This window comes from Sturnus vulgaris, chromosome 5 (assembly GCF_052056855.1).
Source record: "Sturnus vulgaris isolate bStuVul1 chromosome 5, bStuVul1.hap1, whole genome shotgun sequence".
Lineage (NCBI taxonomy): Eukaryota > Metazoa > Chordata > Aves > Passeriformes > Sturnidae > Sturnus > Sturnus vulgaris.
In genome coordinates, this window is record NC_142247.1 from 17,635,344 (window position 1) to 17,655,666 (window position 20,323).

The 20,323-nt window shown below is 38.5% G+C and overlaps 1 protein-coding gene across 1 annotated transcript in view; it reads left to right on the forward strand.

Annotated features, from left to right (window-relative positions):
* The first annotated feature begins 594 nt into the window (after positions 1 to 594).
* The window catches only part of ZDHHC17 (zDHHC palmitoyltransferase 17), a 65,639-nt gene continuing 45,910 nt past the window's right edge, over positions 595 to 20,323 (forward strand). The window contains exons 1-2 of the mRNA XM_014891947.2: positions 595 to 704; positions 16,772 to 16,875. Coding sequence (XP_014747433.1) covers positions 642 to 704; positions 16,772 to 16,875 — 167 coding nt within the window. The 5' untranslated portion in view covers positions 595 to 641. The remainder of the gene's footprint in view (positions 705 to 16,771; positions 16,876 to 20,323) is intronic.

Genomic DNA, 20,323 nt, shown 5'->3' on the forward strand with positions numbered 1-20,323 from the left:
CAGCCTATTTTGTAACTTGTCCCCAAATCTGGAGGTACATGAGCAGGGTGAGTGTGTTGGGATGTGAGGAACCACCGGCCCAGCAGGGCACAAATGGCTGGAAGGAATTGCTTCCTCGGGAAGTGCTCGGGACTGCTGGGGGGTTTCAAACATTCCTGCAGCTGGTAGCAAAAACCTAATGAAAACCTTATTGCTTTCTTCCTATGCTCTCTTTGCTACCCTAGAAGGCACGAAGATAAATGCAAACGAAAAATGGACAGACATTGCTTACTGTGGAACCAAATGTACATTACAGGTAGAATGTGAAGGGGTCTCTTTTCGCTCACATTCCAACCCGTAATGAACCTTACTCCTTATCAGGAGCATCTCCGCAAACCTCTGCTGTACTGAGTATTGGTTCCAGGAGAACTGATGCTGGTATCTCCGAAAGCATGGGAGGTGTATATATATACATATACGTACCCTGTATAAGATACGGGGTGTGTGTGTGTGTCTATATACGTGTCTATATGCACACATACAAACAATTTACAGCCACACGTCCCTCCCGTGCGCGGGCCCTCACAGGCAGCGGCGGCGCGCAGGGCCGCCGCGGGCACGCGCACTACCCGGCATGCAGCGGGCGCGGGGCTCGCAGGAAGATGGCGGCGCCGCTGGAGGAGTACGAGAAGGAGGCGGGCTGCGTCCCCATCCTTCACCCGGAGGTGCGAGCGGCCCGCCCGCAGGGAGCGAGGCGCGGGAGCGGGGCTCGGAGCGCGGCCGGGACGGCGTCCCTCCGTGGGGCGGTGGGGAGCGGGGCTCGGCGGGCGGGCGGGGTGCACGAAGGGCGGGAGGTGCGCCGCCGCCCCCCGCCGCCGGCCTGGGTGTGCGCGGCGGCGACGGCGGGCCGGGGTGGGCAGGGCCGGGCCGGGGCGGGGAGGCGGGTGCGGGTGGCGGAGACCGGTACAAAGTCCATTGGCGGCCCTCCGTGCGCCCTCGCCGGCGGTCCCGCCCGCCCCCGGGGCGGGGGGCGAAGCGGCGGCGGGGGCAAAGGCGCCCCGGGTGGTGCCGCGTTACCGGCCCCCGAGCGGCAGCGCTCGGCCCCTGCCCCGGCCCGGCTGCCCGGGGGAAAGCGGCTCGGAGGAATAAGTGTTTCCCCTTGGGTTTGGATGGCACTGGTGTGCAGCTCACGCAGGTCGGGGCTGGCCCCATCCAGCCCAGCGTTCCCCTGTGGCGTGAGCAAGCGGTCTGTTTTTTCCAGTGTGTTGACGATAGGAGAAATGCTTACAGGTAACATGTAGAGGTCATTTCGTACCATTTTTTTTACCCTTCTATTGGGCCGCCTACCTTCAGCAGCATGTATGTATTCTTGAGGACTAGTATGATTATTTTGAAGCGTATTTTAACTTGCTTAGAAAAGCTTTTACATATGGACCTGTCACCTGATACGTTAAGGACTGTAAGAATTGATTTTTCAGCCTACAAAACAGATAAGTGCATATGTCAGGCTCCAGTTCTTGCTAAATAGATGGTATCTTTTCCTTAAACAGTATCTTAAAAGACTGTTAGTTTAATTGATGACTGACTGAAAAGGGTCTGTAGGCCTCTATATGCTAGGTCGTGTACCTTACTTACTCTACCTCTCTAAACTGTGCTCAAGACTTAAGAATAGACCAGTCTTTTCTGAAAGGTAATTAGCTAGCAATAAACCCCAAGTAAGTTTCTCGATATTTTTGGGGGGGGGGCGAGTTTGTTTATTTTTATGGGTTTTGGTATTTGTTTGTTTGTTTCTGTTTGGTGTTTTGGGGATATTTTAAGGAATGTGTGTAGGCTGTTGCTGCACGTTTTTTCAGCCTCACTAGAGTAAGACTGAATGCAGTACCCTCAGTGGCAGCGTCTGATGATTTTCAGAGGTGACACAAGTTTTCAGTAGTGATCCAGACTGTAGGATGTTGATGTTCTTTGAAAGAAAGTGTTCTTAACTTGTGGAAACTTTGGATAGGCAATCTAAGACTAGAAAATGGAGCAAAAAGCATTTACAGCTTGTCAGAAATCCATTGTGTTTTAAAGACTGAAGACTAGTGTTTGTTAACTTTGAGTAATTGCTGTATAGCAAACTGAAATCTCTCCATTTAAATTGATAGTCTAGCTAGTTAATCTGATCGAATTTTATACTGCTACTTTGCACAAAGTTAAATGTGTGCATAAAATACGGGAAAGGAATTTAATATATGTTGTGTGCTGTAGCATCAACTGGAATCTTTTAATATGCAGTAAATATCACTGGTTTGGAGAGAGTTTTATTAGATTTTTCCAGAAATGCTGAGTGTCTGACTAGATCTTACTCACAAGATAGTGTCTACATGGATTTCAGTGAGTGTTTCCTTATTCCCTAAAGTCTTTGTACTGATAAGCTTTAAAAGAAAAGGATGTTTTTCATGTTGGTGGTGAGACAGACTGGCTGTTAACAGACACTCCAGACTCTCTTAAAAGCTTAAGGATTATGTGCCATAGCAGGGCTGTATTGTGACAGACCTGCCCGCTGAACAATGCAGTGCATCAGAGCTCAGTTTTTTTTGAGGGTCAGGGACCTTCATACATGGTGATTTCAATTTTTAAGAAAATAGCACCATGTCCTTATGTAAGTACTGATGTTGGAGCATATAATCAGTTTCAACATTTGTGTACATTTAAAACTGATGCTTTTTATAGGGCTGTCAAAATGTTAAGACTTTTTTTGTTTCATGGTGCTGTTGTTTGTTTCGGGTATCCTTTTCAGGTATTTTTCTGTATGCGTTTTTTATGAGACTTTTGCTTCTTACTCTCTTTTTATATTGACTAACTTGGATTACTTTCAAATTACTTGAAGTTTTTGTGGCTTTTTTTTGTTGCTTATTTGTTGTTTTATTTTTAAGGGATGTGTTTGTTTTTATCTGGTCTCTAAGGCTTTGCATTTTGCCATTAAATACTATGAATACTGTAGGAAAGAGGTTCTAAGGAATAGTGAAAAATTACTTAAATACATGTCATGAAAGACTCAGTCTATAGTGATTCAGTAATTTCAGTAAGAAGAGGTGGAAACTGATGGAAATATAAATACTTTAGGAAACTTAAGGAGGGAGTGCTTTTTGTGTGGGATTTGTGTGGTACCTTCCTGACTGAGTTCTTGGGCCTTCCTTGGTCCCTCCCTTATGAATGCAAGCTGAACTTAAGTGATAGACTCTTCTTTCCAAGGATATTTATTCTGCCTTATGACAAGTTCAGTTTACTATGACATTACAGATCCCGCTTTTCTAGCTGTAAGATTGCTAGTGGAGCAACAAAACTTCTGAAGATAATTTTAGTGGTGAAGTACAACAAATAATATTAATTGCATGTGTGATACTTGTAGAGTGATCTTATAGTATGTGATAAATGTTTGGAGAACTGCTGGCTAGCTGACACATCTGACACAGATTATTTCTGAATTTCATTGTTCCTAAAAGTCTTGGAGGATTTAGTCTACTAGACTCGGATTTTTTCTTTAATGATTTGGACATAATATCACAATTGTCAATAATAAAACTTGCAGACAAACAAGATGTATGGGTGCTAAGCAGGGAGGATGGAACTGTCAAAACCATCTAGAATTCATGTGAAGTTGTGCTGGTAAAGCAAGGCACATCTTAATGCAGCTGTATTCAAAGTAGTGCACTGAAGGTAAGGAGCATATGCATGGGATTGTATCCCAAAAGTTATTGACTGACAGCATACAAATATGAGCAAGCAGTTCAGCAGAAGTTCTTAGTATAATGCTTTATTTAAAAATACATAAGAACAAGGAGATGGTTTTTTGCCTGAACATGTGGTAATGCTAATGATGAAGTTTTGTCTTTTTAAAGTTATTTTTAAATAGTGTATGGGAAAGAATTTAAAATTATTTTAATGCTGCCTTATGGTAAAAGGCCTGCAAAAACCTTTTTCACATTATCTGAAAGTGAGAGGTATCTTTATTTTTTCTGCTATGTGAATATTTTCTCACTGAAATTCAATGCTTTATTCAGTTTGTGCTTAACAAGATCCAGTGACTGGAAAGTGAAGTTGAATGGGATCAAGTTGAAAAGCACAAGTGGTAAATGCTGTGGATGAGTAATCATTGTAATGAAGGAAGGAGGGCAGTGGTGGATTATCCAGCTGTTGATGTTTTCAGCTGGAGTTCAGCAATTTTTCTATAGACCAAATGCAAGTTTTTTAATTCCACAAATGGATAACAGAGCGATGTGTCAAATATGTGAATGTAGAGAAGTGTAGACTGTGTTGGAGTGACTGTGATTCATGTACACGAATTCTTCAGCAGGATTGGGAAGTGCATGGTCGACCAAAGGGAGCCCCGTGGGTGTAGGTCTCAGACTTGCAGTGTGATATGGTGGCTCCATGATGAGGGATGCAGAGCACCCTGTGATGGCAGAGTAACACTGGGCTAAGTGGTCCCTGCTGGTTTGTTTCCTTCTCACAGTGTTCAGGTTTCTGAGCGTGACAGAATAGCAAGTTCTGCTTCCTTTTATACAGTGTAGCCCTGGTATAGGAATGTTGCTCATGCTGATGATGTTTGTTATCCTCTGATTAAATTATTTTAATAGGCCAACAGACCTTCTGACTTTAAATTCCTTGGATCTTCTAAATAAGAGTGAATTCCTGGCTCTTCTGTGGTAGGTGATGATAGGTTTGGATGTTTATTCTGAAATTCAAGGGGCGAGGAGGCAGAAGAATTGTAGAAAATAGATTTTGCTTGTAATGCTCCTTTGTATTTGAAAAATATTCTAGATGTGTGCCTAGTATGGCCCTAACTGCCAAAGGTATTGCAGCTGTTGAGAGCTGCATCTCTTCTTAAATGGTAAGAGCTATTACTGGGGAGGAAGATCTGGATTGTTACTTCAGTGTAGTGCATTTAACAGTGTCAGGTGGTGTGGGATATATTTGAGAAAGATGGAAGCTACTGTTTATTACAGATATCTCTTGGCATTTAAAAAATCCTGTCCAAGAACAATCTTCCTGCAAAATTGTAAAGCAATTTTAACAGTTATGGGCTCTGTTTGACAGGAATTTTTCCGGATGGAAGCCATCATTCTTATCTTTGTTTCTCTCCTTGTGGTTCAATTTGTAACTATCTAGGAAGTTAGAAGCATATATTTTGTATTCCTTGTGGGTGATTTGAAGAAAACAAGTAAAGCTACTGTAAATAGCTTTGCTCTAGTTTTTTTCTGTTCAAAATTTCAGTGAAAGGCCTGACTTTACCATCCAGTTCTATTCATGGAGTTCTGTAGATATTGTTGGGATTGTACTGGAGTGCAGATTGCTCTTAATTGTCCTGTACGATACAGGACTTACTGTGTTGTTTAGTCAGGATCATTCTAGAGACTAGTCTTGCATTTGTGATCTCATTCAAAGATCAGGTATCACTTATTATACTGCTTAGAAAGGACAACAGAACCGTGAAGTCTCAGACAAATTAGCATACTTGATATTGAAAGTTGAACCTTGCTTTGTGTATCTTGGGTAGCTTAGAGGTTGAGGATAGAGAGGACTGCAGATCTAATCCAACCTTATATCACAGGCTGAAGTTTTTTAAACTAATTCTTTTTATTGCCAAAGTACTAATTATAAAGTAAAAAAGAAAATAAAATCCTACAGTAATAGGTCATATTGCATAACTGGAAAAGTTGCCCTCAAATTTAATTAGTCTGTTTAAGACTTAAACATGTTTCTAGTCTGAATTTAATTTATTTCTGTTCATTACATCTTGTGAGATATCTATCCAAATATAGGTCTCTCTGTATCTATTTAATATGCTGATGATTATCAGATCCCTGCACTGCTGTTATGGTCTGCAGTCCTCCTGACCCTTTTGAGTCTCTTCTGTTCATTCATTCTTTCTGTTTTGATGGCTTTGCTCTCAGTGCAGTCGCTGTGGTAGGAACTTGGGAGCAGAGCAGTCACAAAGCTGTGGCAGTAAACACCCTCTGGATGACCCGTCCCTGGGAGTCTTCAAGGCCAGGCTGGAAAGGGCTCTGAACTCTTGTGACAGGTGTCCTTGCCCACAGCAGAGGGGTTGGAACTAGATGTGCTTCAAGGTCCCTTCCAACCAAGGCCATCCTATGATTCCTGGTCATCATTCCCCATACGTATACTTGTAGTGGTCTTACTGGGAATGCATCACACTTGTACTCAGATAATGACCATCCCTTCGAGGTAGTTTCTAGGATAGGTCTTTATTTTATATAGGACTTTGCTTTTGTTGATATTTAAAAACCCCTAATTCTGTCCTGTCCCAATATTCCCCAAGTTGTATCAGAGAGTATTAGTTATTCCCCTTTTTCTCTTTCCACACACTCCCTGCCCTCCCTTCCCAGTACGAATTCTCTCTGTTGTTTACTTCTAGGTTGCACACAGTGGTGAAAGAGAGTGAGTCAAAATATAGCCTCTGAAGGATGCTTAGTGTTGTCATATTGGCACTTCTCTGGGGGTTTCAAATGGGAGCTACTGAAAAAATCAAGACAGGGTTTTTTTGGAGCATATTCCTTAACTAGGAGAGTATGTATAATAGTCACAAAGGAAATAATGAGAATAAAGCTTGTTCACCTGTAGTTTCTAATACATGCAAGATAGACCACATTAACTTTCATTCAATTCTAATTTCTTAATCAAAATATCAGACATTACTAACCCAAACACTTTGGACATTAACTGTGTTTGACCATTGCTACTAATTTATCAAATGGAAGTGACAGGTTTAATTTCCTGTGAAGCCATGGTACTAGTCTTCGTTAGTCTGCTATGTTATTAGTATTTGCTTTTTTGTCAGTCTTATATCAAAACCTAGAAAAGCCATCAATAACTTAAAATGGTAACCGTTTATAACCCATATCATCTTGTATCCAGACTGCAGGAGTTTCTTCTGGCTTAATGAATAGCAATTTTCACCCCTTTTGGACTATATGGTTGACCCAAACAACCTGTATTTTACAGTTGTTCTGTAAACTTTTACAGAAGTTTAATAGTAGTTGTTTAATACATTTTATTGGGGCAATTTAAATTTTCTGGCCAGACTTCATTCTGCACTTACCAAATATTTTCAAATTTTGTGAGTTTGTGTTTTTATTGGCAGTTCTATCATTCTTTGTAATCTTGACAACTTGTGTTAATTTCTTTTATTGCTAGGATGGTGCTTGCCCTTCTAGGGATAGGGAGGTATTGTATGCTTTTACTAGCATTTTATTTTTCTAATTTTTCATGATCATTGCCAGTGCTTTACTTGCCATTCTTACAAGATATTTTTTAGTAGTTGTTTTGTTACAATTGCCTTTGAAACAGTGCAGTTTTTCACCATCTGGTCTTTTTCTCAATAGTAAAATTGTGGTTTCTTGGGCATCTGGTAAAAAACTAGTTTTCAACTATTTACAATTTTTGTTCTACATATCTCCTTCTGATTTGGGCAGTAATTGATTTTAAAGCTAAAAATTTGTTTTGAGACATCTCTTAATTTATTAATTTGTCTTTTAATGCATAAGAGATAAATGTCTGGTTTTACCCAAATTTGTGTTGATTCAGTTTGCCGTTACTTATTAAGCAGAGGCCTTATTTCGCTCAGATTTCACAGAAGATTAGTCTTTCAACAGCATGTTTCACTGCTTAGGAAAGTAATGAGACTTTATGAATGTGGAAGAAAATTTACAGAATTAAAGAGGAAAATGTTTGTTTGTTGTTTGCTTGAAAACTGAAAAACATTGCCATTGGTACTGACATGTTTAGATAGGAGCAGTCTCAGTATTTGGTATTTCAGCATGCACACTGTCCTCTGGCTTTTGCAAAGACAGTATGAGATAAAGATTTGACTTTCATGGTATCCTTGTAGCTGAGAGAAACACTGGGGTATACAACAAATGAGACTGTGGAGCAAAATAGAAATATTTTTCTGAAGTCAAAGGGAGTCTGGCTGAGTTGAAGCCTTGGGCCTGTCCCGCCCAATACTTGGTGTAACATTAGACTACAATTTGTCTTGTGCTATTTTGAAATCTAGTAATTTCTTTCTACACTTGTAGGTTGCCCTGAGGTATGTAGAAGTGTTTCCTTGATTATCTCTATAAGGGAGGCGGTACCAAAAGTAGTGGGTAGTAGGCATGCTGTGGTCAGAGCATGGAAAGCTGCTTAAGACCAGGAGAAGATGCTTCAAGGAGGAGGGAGTGCAGTAGCAAGAGAGGGAGGACATCAGAGCGTGCTCTGAGAATATTTGCATTGCTGGCTCTGAAGGATGTAATTTTTACAGTTGAGTTTAAGCTGGTCTCAAGCCATGGTGGAACCCAGACACAGCTCCTCACCCTTCTTGGAGTGAGCTCTTGCAATTGTGTGGCCGGTGGGTGACTTGGGGTGGTATTTGCTTGGTGAGTCTGTGACCTAACCTGACACCTTTACTGTGCTATTGTGAGAATGGCTAAGAGGTAATGGAGAAGGTGCAGCCAGGACCTGGAGTGTGATCACCTGTCTGATTGCAGGTGACTTTTAGCTTGTCTTAAGCTGATTGTGATTTAGGTGCTTCCAGCTACACTCCTATGCCAGTGATGCTTGTCTGCTCCCAGGATGAGCCAGTTCAGGGAAGTAAATCAGTAGAAAATGCATCCAGTAAAAAAACCACTGTGAATAACCTTCTACCAGTTCACTCAGCCTACTCATGGAAAGGTCAAGTGCACTAAAGCACTGACAGAAGGCAGATGGTGAGCTGGCAGTCCTGGTTTGAAAAGTGAGGAGTTGGAGAGAATGGGACCCTTCTCAGTGTTAAACCATGGATTCACTGAGCTGTCTAATTTGCTGCAGAAGATTGTTTTGTTAGCATGACTGGAAACACCTTTCATGCACTTTCTAATTGTGGTGGGTTAACCAGCCTGTGTTTATTAAAAGTGGGAATGGGAGCTTGCTCTGTTGGCTGTTGATGTGAGGCTCCATTGGCTACTAAAAAGTTGAGATGGGAATGGTGAATTGAATTTTTTTTTAAGGATTGAACACAAGTTGTACTAACTTTTTTCTCTGTATCAGCCAAGGAGAAAAGAGCATCTGTAGCTAGGCTGACTCTGTCGTGTGCACTTGCTGGTGATCTAATTCTTGATGGATGGAAAAAACATTTACCTTTGAAAAAGACTTTTAAGAATATCCTTTTCTGTGAATTTTAAAAAGAGGACTTTTTTTCTCCAAGTAGCTAAGTATCAGTATTGTGCTAGACACATATTTGAGTGAATTTTGAAGTTTAGCACTTTAAAAGAGTGGAATATGTAAATAGTTTTACATTAATCTCATGACTGACTCTCTTAATGCTAGGTCTTTCAGGGATTTGTTGTTTAGGCTGATGGCTCTGTAAGCTTGTGAGACCCAGACCTGTGTAAATCACTCAGAAAAAGAATAGTTTTGCTTTTGCCAAAGTCCTCGGAATTTTGGCTGAGAATATAATGCAACACTACTTGAAAAGGAAGCCAAAAAGATAAATGTACATGTTAATGTAAGTTGCTGACTAAACAAAAGCTTTATAGTGAGCTTTACACCATAGCATTTTAAATTTTTAATTTTTTTAACCTTTACAAATGCTAGTAAATATAGCACTTTTAAATAGCACTTGCTTTTGATGCTGTGTTCAAATACAAAGCCTGTTGAAAAGCCTATTTGTGAAGCTATGGCTTCCTAAAGTATTACTGTTCAATTTAGGAGCATCTTCAAGGAAATTACTCGAAAACAGTTGACTGGTTGTGGGTGCTTATTTTGAAGAAACAAAGCTTATTATCAGCTGTGCTTTAAATCACATGACCTCTGACCTCTGCATAGAATGGTTGGATTAAGGGCTCTAGTTGAGCATCTCTAACGTGTTATGTAAAAAATTAGATCTGTGTTGGAGAGTGTGCAGGATTATGCTCTCTGTGCGATGCCTGACTTGCATGTGGGTGGAAATCTGTAGCAGCAAAAGGACTGATTTATGGTGTTTGAGGTGAGGCTTTTCTCAATCTTATTTCACCACTTTTTAAAGAAAACGTTGTTAATTTAAACTATAGATTGATTAAAAAAAGATCGAGTATTAGGCACAGATTTATTTCCATTGTTTATGTATTCTATAATTAGCTTCTGTAGGGATTTTCATAAATGCGTCTTTTCTTCTAGTGTGTCAAGAAACTGTGCAATTAGACCAAACTTGTAGGAGGCAAACTGAACAGACTTCACAAAATGCAGTAAAATATAAAAAGTAATGGAAAACAGTAACAGAAATACCATTGAATGGAAGTTGATTTTATCATGTCATACTCATTTTGTGTCATTTAGTGCTATAATTTTTTTAAATGCATAATTTGATCAGTTAATAAAATAGGTGGTATGGCATGCTTTTTTTTTTTTTGCACAGAGAATGTAGTCTGGTTTTGGTGGAAATTTTCTAGCATGGATTAGCTAAACTGAAGGTGTATATGAATCATCCTGGTCCAGACCATCTAACAGCTCATAGCTGCTGAACACTCTGGCTCCTCAAAGTTATGAACCTATGTAGCCCTAGAGAATTCTTAACTTTCTGGGCTAGGTGTTTGTGTGAGTATGAGAAGTTTCAGACTGTTCCCACTTGATGACAGTCAACAGTTGGATTAACTGTTGCAGGGGTAGATGTTGGGAGAAACTAGTTTCTAGGGAAGAAAAATCTACTCTTACGCCTGTAAAACTAACAAATTTTAGCCTCTGTTTCTGTGACTTTGTGAATTGCAAAGTTAGCTAAAGAGGTAGGGGAAGGAAAGTTACCATAAACTTTAGAAGAGGATCTTTAATTAAAAAAACTAAAATACCAGCAGTATCTCTTCGTCATTGTTGTTTGTGTTTGATCAATTTGCTTGTGTTTATTTTGGGAGCGTTCTGTTAGTTAGCATTAATGTTAGTTCATAAGTGACTAGTCTTTGTGTATATAAATGAATGTGGGTGTTTATAATATGCAAATAACTATATATAAATTTGTTATAGATTCTTGCACCTTTTTAAAAGTAGGAGGAAAACTGGGAGAGCAAACTATAAAGCACTATATTATAGTAAATGAAGAACAGGGAAATTGAACACCCAAATATGGGGGAAGGAGTTCTTTTATACTAACCTCTAGTAGTCCCTGCTAAATGTAATACACATCCATGAGGATTATTATTACTTAGCTTCCCTGAAACAGTTGCAGTCATTTCCAATTTTATGATGATTCTCTGACTGCAGCCAGATATGGAAATAGTGTAGTCATCCATTTAAAAAGAAATTATTTTGTTTCTATTAAGAAACAGGTGCAACAGTATGGAATATTTTATGGAGAGTAATACTTTTATTTCTAAGTTTTTATTTTAAAATCTGTTAGTATTTTCTCTTTAAGTCTCAATGACTTAATGGTGGTCACCATTCAGAATTTGAGTGTCTGATTTTGATCATGGTATCGCTTCCTTGCAGCAACATTGCATAATGTTGAGGGGAGAGCAGACCTAGCCATCTGTTAATGCCTACCAGAGCCATGTGTGGCAGCTGTAAGCAGCAGTTCTTTCCTCCCTTCCTTATGTCCAAGCAGGCGTATTGACCTATTCATATCCTCCTGCTATGTATAATTGTGAATTATGAAATTGCTATCTCAGAATAATTCAGTCTCGGTCATCTTATTCTTTCATGCGTGACTGCTAATTTTTTTCTGTAGAAGCTATTCTAAGAATCCTTCTTAAGCTTGTTTCATTTAGGCTTTTTTATTGGAAAAGATTAAAAGCTTTGAGTACTGAGGGGAAATGAGCATCACTTTATTATGCATTTGGTTGTGAGGAGGACTGATTGGAAATGCCGATATTAGCAGAGATTCCAAGAATAAACACTTTTCTCCTCTCCTCTCTGTTGTGCTTCATGCTTTTTCCTTTGGAGTTACATTTCGTTATTTTGCATTATCTTCTCTCTCCCCATTTTACTGGTCCAGTTTTCCAGAGGAGGTTTGCTTTTTTCTGTGTTGTTTCTTTTACCAAACCATGGGGTTTTTTGTTGCTTTTAAAGCATTATTCTCTTTTGTGTATTTTTTTTTTTTCTACACCGCATTACTTGTGCATCTGTGCAAGCAGTCTGCACATTTTCTGACTAATGAGTAATGACAAAATAGTCGCAGATGCATATGAGTGATTAGGGCCTTGTCAAAGGGTAGTCACTGAAGTGGGAAGCTCATCTAGAAGAAGTGATCCTTGGTAGGAATGGGGGAACCAAGTAACACACAGATGAGCAAAATTTGCTTTTCTTACAACCTTCCATACCAGCCAACTCTAGCAATTTCTGAGCAGAATAATTTTCTTCGACCTATCAGCTCAACTTCTTGGTTATTTAAAAGCTGAAGTGTGTTCTCCATGATTACTTAGTCAAATTAACAATTAGCAGGTGCATAAATGTTCCTGCTACCTTCTGCTGGCTTGCTTTCCCTCTGTCAGCAGCTCTGGTGCCTGTGTTTTCACTGGAGAAACAGATTCAGCTTGCTGTCCTACTAAAAAATTGAGTTTTATCTGTTTCTTGTTGATCCCCCGTCCCCTGTCCTGTAGTGAGAGGAGTGGGTGTGGTGTGACCGCAGCTCCAATTACCAAAGCTGGCTTGGGTTAGGCGGCAGGAGCATGGAACCAGGAGCAGAGGGGAGGAGTGACATTTGTGTTTTAGCAAAGGTAACAATGTTGCCTCAAGTCCTGCTTGAAAATGGCTCCTTGAAACAGGATGAAACACTAGAAATCTAGTGTTTGCAAATTGCCTATTTTAAATCAGTGACATCAGGCCTCTGCCCTACTACCTTCTTACTAGTTTTCCTGACTCAGCTGGGGAAGAGCCATTGTCACTAAAAAATGCACTTGGGTTTCAATTAGCTTTTCATCTTTTAATTGGCTGTTAAGGTTTATAAACAGTGGATCATCATTGAAAAATTAAATTTTTCTGGAGTAAATATTGTCATCAAAAAGGGAAAACATTCTAACACTTGGGAAATGTCGTTGAAGCCATTTGTGAATGCAGTTTATACTCCAGGCTCAAAATGTTATGTTGCTACTTTATTATCAATCTGTCATATCATATGTTTAAAAAGTCATAGTAGTTTCAAGAATTTGAAGTATATTCCTAAAATTTGTGTGAGAGTGTATGAATTTAGGGGAGGTTCACTCTTTTAAGTGGGAACTTAAAAGCTTATACTCACCATTTTCCACTTTTTATGCTTATTTCTGTGCCTTTAATAGTGGAAGGCAGGTAATCTAGATCATTGTAGAACTTAAAAGCTGAGCTTTCTCTTCTGTCCAGCAAGTTGGAGGAAGTAATCTCTATTTTATGTGTTACTATTTTTTGTTAACTCTGAAGAGAAATACTGTGTAAATGTCCTAGGTGTGATTTCTTTCTAGTTCAGCTGCTGATGCAAAATGACCCACACAGGCCAATTCTCCCAGGTGTAGCACCACTGCAGTTGGTCCTGCTGGGGCTGAGCAGGCTGTGTGATGCCTGGGCAGAGGGAGCTTTGTTCAGGCAGCCTGCTGTCCCGTTAGAGAGGTGCCTGGGTGTGTTACAGCAGTATCTGATGGTTGTGCCTGCTGAAAACATTGCCTGTGGTAGCAATGTGTATAGAAAGAGGTTGTGTTTAATATCGACAGGTTTTTAAATGGCAGGCTTTTAAATTGCTATGCTGAAAGTTTAGAAATGGGAAATATGCCTCCTTGAGCAGATACCTGGTTTGTATTCACTCATTGCAAGTCTTCTAAGGGTCTTCTGCTTCAGCCTGTCACTTATTATTGGAAACTTGCCCACTTAGTGACATAAACCTGCGTTGCATTGTCTTAGTATTAGTCTTTGGTTATTTCTTTCTAAATTATTCTTTCTAGAGTAATTAGGAAAAATGATTCTTCTGCATTTATATTCGGGTGCCCTAGCCCTGCATGGGGATTTCAGAACCCTGAAACAATTATTTTCACTTCCTAGTTGCTACCTTGCTTCTTTCATTTTTGCCTTGTCAGCCAAGCGTAGTGTGTAACACCATTATTTGTACTGACTTGGTCCAAATCACGTATCACCAGGTGAATCCAGCATGACTGTGATTCTCAAAATCTAGGTTGTCTTTTCTTGTGATTCCTGATAGCTTTTTGGCTTAGGAGCCCAGCAGTTTCTCTGCAGATTACAGCCATAAACCAGGCACTCATAATGCCAGGTAAGAGTTTCCTCCATAGAATGGCACTTGAAGTAGCCAGCATGCAGCTGTCAAGTTGCATAGATAATAACGAGTAAAAATTTTGAGTCTGAGATTGGGAATCTTTGTCCAGGCTGCAGAGAGTTTACTATATTGGCTGAGAATTCAGATTTCATATGCTTTGCTGTGATTTACTATTAAAAATGTACTTCCAAAATGAGCAGTGTCTGCATATTCTTCTCAGGCACATCTAAAGTCATCTTTTTTTCCACAGTTTACACTGTGGTATAGAGGACTCCATGGTATCATTTTGGGGGCTGTGATGTTCGTAAAACTTTGGGGGATTTTTAGGAATTGTTTCAATTATTTCTAAGTATAAAATATGAACTCAACTCTCTCTATAAATGATCTATCTCTGGCTTATCTAGTAAAAGGGGAAAAAAAAGGTTTGGTTAAGCTGTTGCCTTTTTCAGATACAAAGCAAAGCTATGTTTCTGACTTGTAAGAGGATTGGTTGTAACATACCATTTGGATGACAGCAGATGCCCTGTTACATTTTTAGATTGTCTCTCCTGTAGAGATGGAACAGAGCAGTCTTCCTGTTGGGCTGGCAGTGCTTAATTGGTTCATCTAGGTAATTTTTCAGGCTAGGGAAGGAAAATTAAATGCTGCAGAATAACTTTGTGGTAAAAAAAGAGCTATAATCTGCTGATCACTTAGGTACTGTGTGAAATGGAAAAACTTGGTTTTTTGAAGAAAATGCATGCATAAGTTTGTTTTAAAAATGAAGACTTGCTGCACTAGTCATAAGTGTTAACTGTTCTGGTTTTAAAGCTCTAAGTGCTTCAGTTTCTTGAAAATTTTATTCAGTGTATAAATTTTCATAGTTTTTCTAACTATATAAATTATTATATTAATTTAGTTCAACAAAGTGTACTTAATGCATTAGAAATTCTTACTTGAATTTGTTTTCCTCCTATCTGAAATAGGTATATTGTATGTAATGAATACAAACATGCTCAACTAAGTTACTTAGTTTTTAAGTAAATATTGAGTTTTCAGATTTACTAGAACTAGACTAATTTCTTGATGGTTTACTCTAAAGTTACAAAGAGACAATATATGTAATAATATTCGAGTAATATTTTAAAATAGCAGCCAAGATGAGTAACATCTAAGGGTTAGAGGACAGTTCACTTAAACTCCCATCTGCTCAATGGAGACATTAATGCCCCAGGAAGCAAGAAAAACACTTTGGCTCACTGGCCACAGCTGAGCACAGTAAGAGGTTATTTCTCATTGTGCCCAATATCTGCTTTTGCAGAAATTACTGCCCAGCTGAGAGAACTTGAGAAATAGGAAGGCCTGCTCCTGCTGGCAATTGGAGCTCTCCCTAGCTGTAATACATCTCTTAGTCAGTTGAGCTAACAGGGCAACATACACCTTTAGAGAGAGAGATAGTTGTGGAGATTTGTGGCTATGAATCCTTGTTAACATTAGGTGCACTAGATGATCATTATCTTGACTCATTTATCTTAGAAAAAAATTAAAAATATGTAAAGTATAGTTATGAGCTAGTTGATTTCTCATTTCAGTAACTAAGTGGAAGTTGGAATTGTTTTAATTAAACACCTTTCATGAGGTGTTTAAAAGTTTTTTCAGGTTTAGATTAAAGGTAATAATTCTTCCCATGGCAGTATATGTTGGGGAAAACAGAAAGTAAACAATACATTTTAATGAAATCAACTGAAATGCATTTTCAGAACTTGCAGAGAGCTTGCTCTTTTTTTTCTTTGCTTTTTAATCTATGTTGCAGTTTTCATGCTTTATGTAGCTATGCTGAATTGCATGGCTGGTGCTCAGAGGCAATCAGCTATAGCATTTGTAACACATAGAAAATTGTCCAGAAGATGTATAAAATTAATTGTTCAATTTCAGCTTGCTGAGCTTTCATGTGTTTGTAAATAAAAAATGGTATGTTGCTGCCCTAGTGATGTGTTAATATAGCGTTTGAATATAGATTCCACCAAGAGAAACACTGAGCCTGGAAGTGTTTCCCTTCATCAACAGACATAAGTCAGGGAGCTGTATCTGCCAAAGAACACATCATGGTCATGCCATTTACTTTTGACACCCATAGCTTAAACATCCACAGATAACCTCTGCTATATGAAATGCAGCATTTAATTGTAGTAACAGAGAGAAACTTCGTCAGTTTATGGCAAATAGCTTTTCTACCTATGTTATGTTGCCTTCATAAAAGCAAAGTAAAGCAAACCAAAAAATAAAAACTCAAACCCAATACCACATAAAGAAATTTGTTCTTATTTTTTGTTAACCTTCTGTAAAAATGCAAGTAGGAAAAAAGTGTAGGATTTGTCAGAACCCTGTGATTGCAAGTCATGTTTTCTGTAAAGTGTATGAGAAGTATACTGGGAACTATTGTGGCCTGCTTTCCGAAATGTAGAAATGTATCACTCTTATATTTAGGTGGCTTTACAGTACATTGACCTGTGTAGTGGTATTAGTTTTCCTTATAATTTTTTTTTTTTCAGAAACTTGCTGATTTGGGTGTTCTAAAAGTGGGTTTATCTTTTTTAGGAAATAAAACCTCAAAGCCATTACAACCATGGATACAGTGAATCTCTTGGACGGAAAAGCCACATTGATGATTACAGCACTTGGGACATTGTCAAAGCCACACAGTAAGTTTATTTTTGAATGATAGATTTGCCTGCGTTTGTATCAGTTAGAAACAGTAAAACAAGTTGTGTAAAGTGAAAGACAAACTGTATTTTTCAATCCAATAGTGGAAGATTTCAGAAATAACCTCTACAAAATTACTATTATGACAAATTTATGGTCATGGTATAAAAAATATGGGAGGAATTGTGGTAAGTTGTAAATATAGGTGGTTGCTGGACAGACTGTTGGAAAAGAGAGTGGTACTGTTTGTTTTCCGTGGGGGATGGTAGGTAAACTTACATGCAAACATGAGTTTGATAGAAAGAATGTGTCTCTAACTTCCATTATCTCAGATTCGGCAGTCTCAGTCCTGCTATGAAACTGAGTTTTGTACCGAAGGAGGACTGCTGGAGTAAACTGAGTACAGATTTAATTGCTCTTCTTTATGCAGATGTATTATAAAAATTTGTTTGTTCCACAGTCCTGTAGCAGAGACTAATTTACAAGAGTTTTGAGGAAGTTGTGATGACTCTATTTTTTAGTTTGCTACTGTTTGCCATTCAGAAACCATCACCACCATCACTTTATTTCAATGAGCTGGGATAGTTCTGTGAATTTTTTTAAAAATTATTGTATTGTTAACTTGAATGCTTATACCATTATGTATCTTGCAGAGCTACTTGACTTTTTCTTCTTAAGAGAAGACTTTTCTTCCATTTTTTCCTTGCAAAAAAAAAGCCTGCCTAAACTGAAAGCAGCTTTTCAGCTCTGCATGTGACACAGGCCCAGTTTAGGCATAGGAAGTATGTACTTTCCTTCACTTTTTGTTTTGATCTGTAAGGAGTTTAGCTACCTGAAACAGATATCTGACTCTGCTATTGTTGCTCTAGATACTTAATAATAGCACTGCAACATATAATATTCACATTAGGGTATTTTTAGAAATTAAAATATTGGCATGATATCAAATTAGCCGCTTCTTATAAAAGCATGGAAGCGTGTTTTGCAACAATAGTGGTTTTACAAATTACCTATTTCTATTCTTGTATGCTCATTGCGTGTTTGAAAACCTAAAATATCTTTGTCCCTCTTAACCCTCAGATTCCGGCTGATCTGTGCTTTCAGCTGAGCTGTTACACTTCTTTTCTGGTCTCCTCATACAAGAACCAACCGCTCTGAGTTGACATCTCGCCACAAGGACTGCAGTTTCATATTGTAGCCCTAATGGTTACTATTGCAGGGAAGGGGGACTGTCAACATGACAGGCAGCACTTCCCTGACTAGAAGGACCAATCACAGAATCACAGAATAAAATATGTTGTAAAAGACCTTTGATATCATCAGCTCCAAGCTGTGACCCAACATTACCTTATGAGCTAAACCATGGGACTGAGTGCCTCATCAAGTCTTTTTTAAACACCTCCAGGGATGGTGACTCAACCACCTCCCTATGGAGCCCGTTCTAATGCTGAAGCACTCTTTCTGTAAAGAATTTTTTTCCAATATGTAGCCTAAACTTCCCCTGGCCCAACTTGAGGCTTGTCCTCACACACACACCTTTATTTAAGCATTCACTAGGTCTTGAAGGCCATATTATAAAAAATGTCTGCCACAAAGGGAAAGATCGCTGAACTTTAAGGTAGAAAATAAACCCACCAAATATCATAAGACTTGCAGTAAAATAAATAATGCCGCTGCTGTATTAATTCAGTGTTCTTGTAAAGATACTTTTTCTACTAAAATGATGTAGCTACTTGCATTTATAAAAGCATAACCTATCACATCCATGTAGAAAAATAGGTGATCTTATTGTTTACCTTTTGTTCTCAAATATTAATATTCACTAAGATTAGAGAATCTGCCAATTTTCCCTTACTTTGTAGTTCAGTGCTAGTGTAAGAATGTTGTCACAAATTTTTTTTTTAAAAAGGGCCACTCATCAGTCTCCTAGAAATCTTCCCCCAGGCAGATCAGTAAGTTGAAGCAAGATGTAGCAAAATATAGTAGGAATTCTTTTCAGTCTCTTGGTTTGGGTGGTTTTTTTCCCAAGTCTAGTTTCTTTTTGGAAAAAAATAATTAGTTATGTTATTGTTCCAACATACATGAAAATTGAGAGCATGGTTTCTTAAACCTTAACGATGATGGTGAGAAAAATGTGATGAAAACATTTAAAACTCATCTATATTTCATATATGCTGTTTGAGTTTAGAATTCTATTTTGACATGTTTTTATTGACACTGGCTTGCACAGAAATAAAATAATGTTAGTAAATTACTGTGCTCAATTTTGGTTTTCAGCAAGGAGAGATAAGAGCTTGCAAACTCCTCACATGCTTGCATACATATTTGTATGTTGCTTCATATCTTACGGAACTTTTTCAGTGCTTTATCTTCTTAATCTGTAGATTAGACACAAATTAACATAATCATATGGTACAATCTACAAATATAATAACTTCTTATAATCACATTAAGATTTCGTGTAGAAAACTGGTTTGGCTCATTGAAAAGTATTTATTGGTATTTGTATTTTTTTGTCTCTTATGCTCCTTGTAAGTTCTCAAAAAGACCTAGGGCCCTAGGCATATTTTGTATCAAAAATAGTCAGTCTCTGGTTTTTATTTTGCAGAAACTTCTTCTGGAGTCTTATAGTGTTTGGTTTTAGTACCTATTCATACAAAGAACACTTTTCACTGACTTTGTTGCAAACATGTCCAAGAGCATCTAGATAGCTTTAAAAGTTGTACTGTTTAGGCCCTTCATGTTGCAGATGTTAGAATGTGTGTGTAATTTTTTGCCGTCTTATATTTGGTTATAGCAAAATTGTTTGATTCATAGGAAGTCTCCACTGTGTTTCTGAACGCAGAAGCAGGCCACTCATTTGTATTTGAAAAACTATTTTCAGAGGAATAGTAAAAAAAATTATCCATGCTTACCTTTGGTTTTGTTCCTCTGTGATATTTAGTTCTCACTGAGCTCCAGGGAGAGAATGCAGTGTTGTTTAAAAAAAACCCCACACAACAAAACCATCACAAGTGATTTAAAAATGAAATTTAATGATGGTACGTTGGGTGCATCTATTTGTATTGCCTGGCAGCAGTGGCCCACTGTTATCCAAGGCAGGAGTCTTAACTTTTGATATGATATCTTGGGAAGCATCTGGTGTTAACCTGACAAAGTTACTGACTTTGTTTTGCTTTAAATCTTTTAAGCTGAGAAACTGAGAAGTAGGTGAAGTTGTCAGGTAGAGAAGCATGTGATGAGCTGTCACTGGGATAACAAAATTTGAGACACATTAATGCTCGCATTGTGCTCTTCTGTTGAGAAGTGAATAGACACTTTTGGCTTGTACGAGTTTGATCAAATTCCAGCTTTGTTGAAAGTAAGTTAAATGACCATTATGAAAGCGGGTATTAAACATTAATGGTATTAATAAGTGCCTTTGTGACTCTGGAAGATTGATTCCTT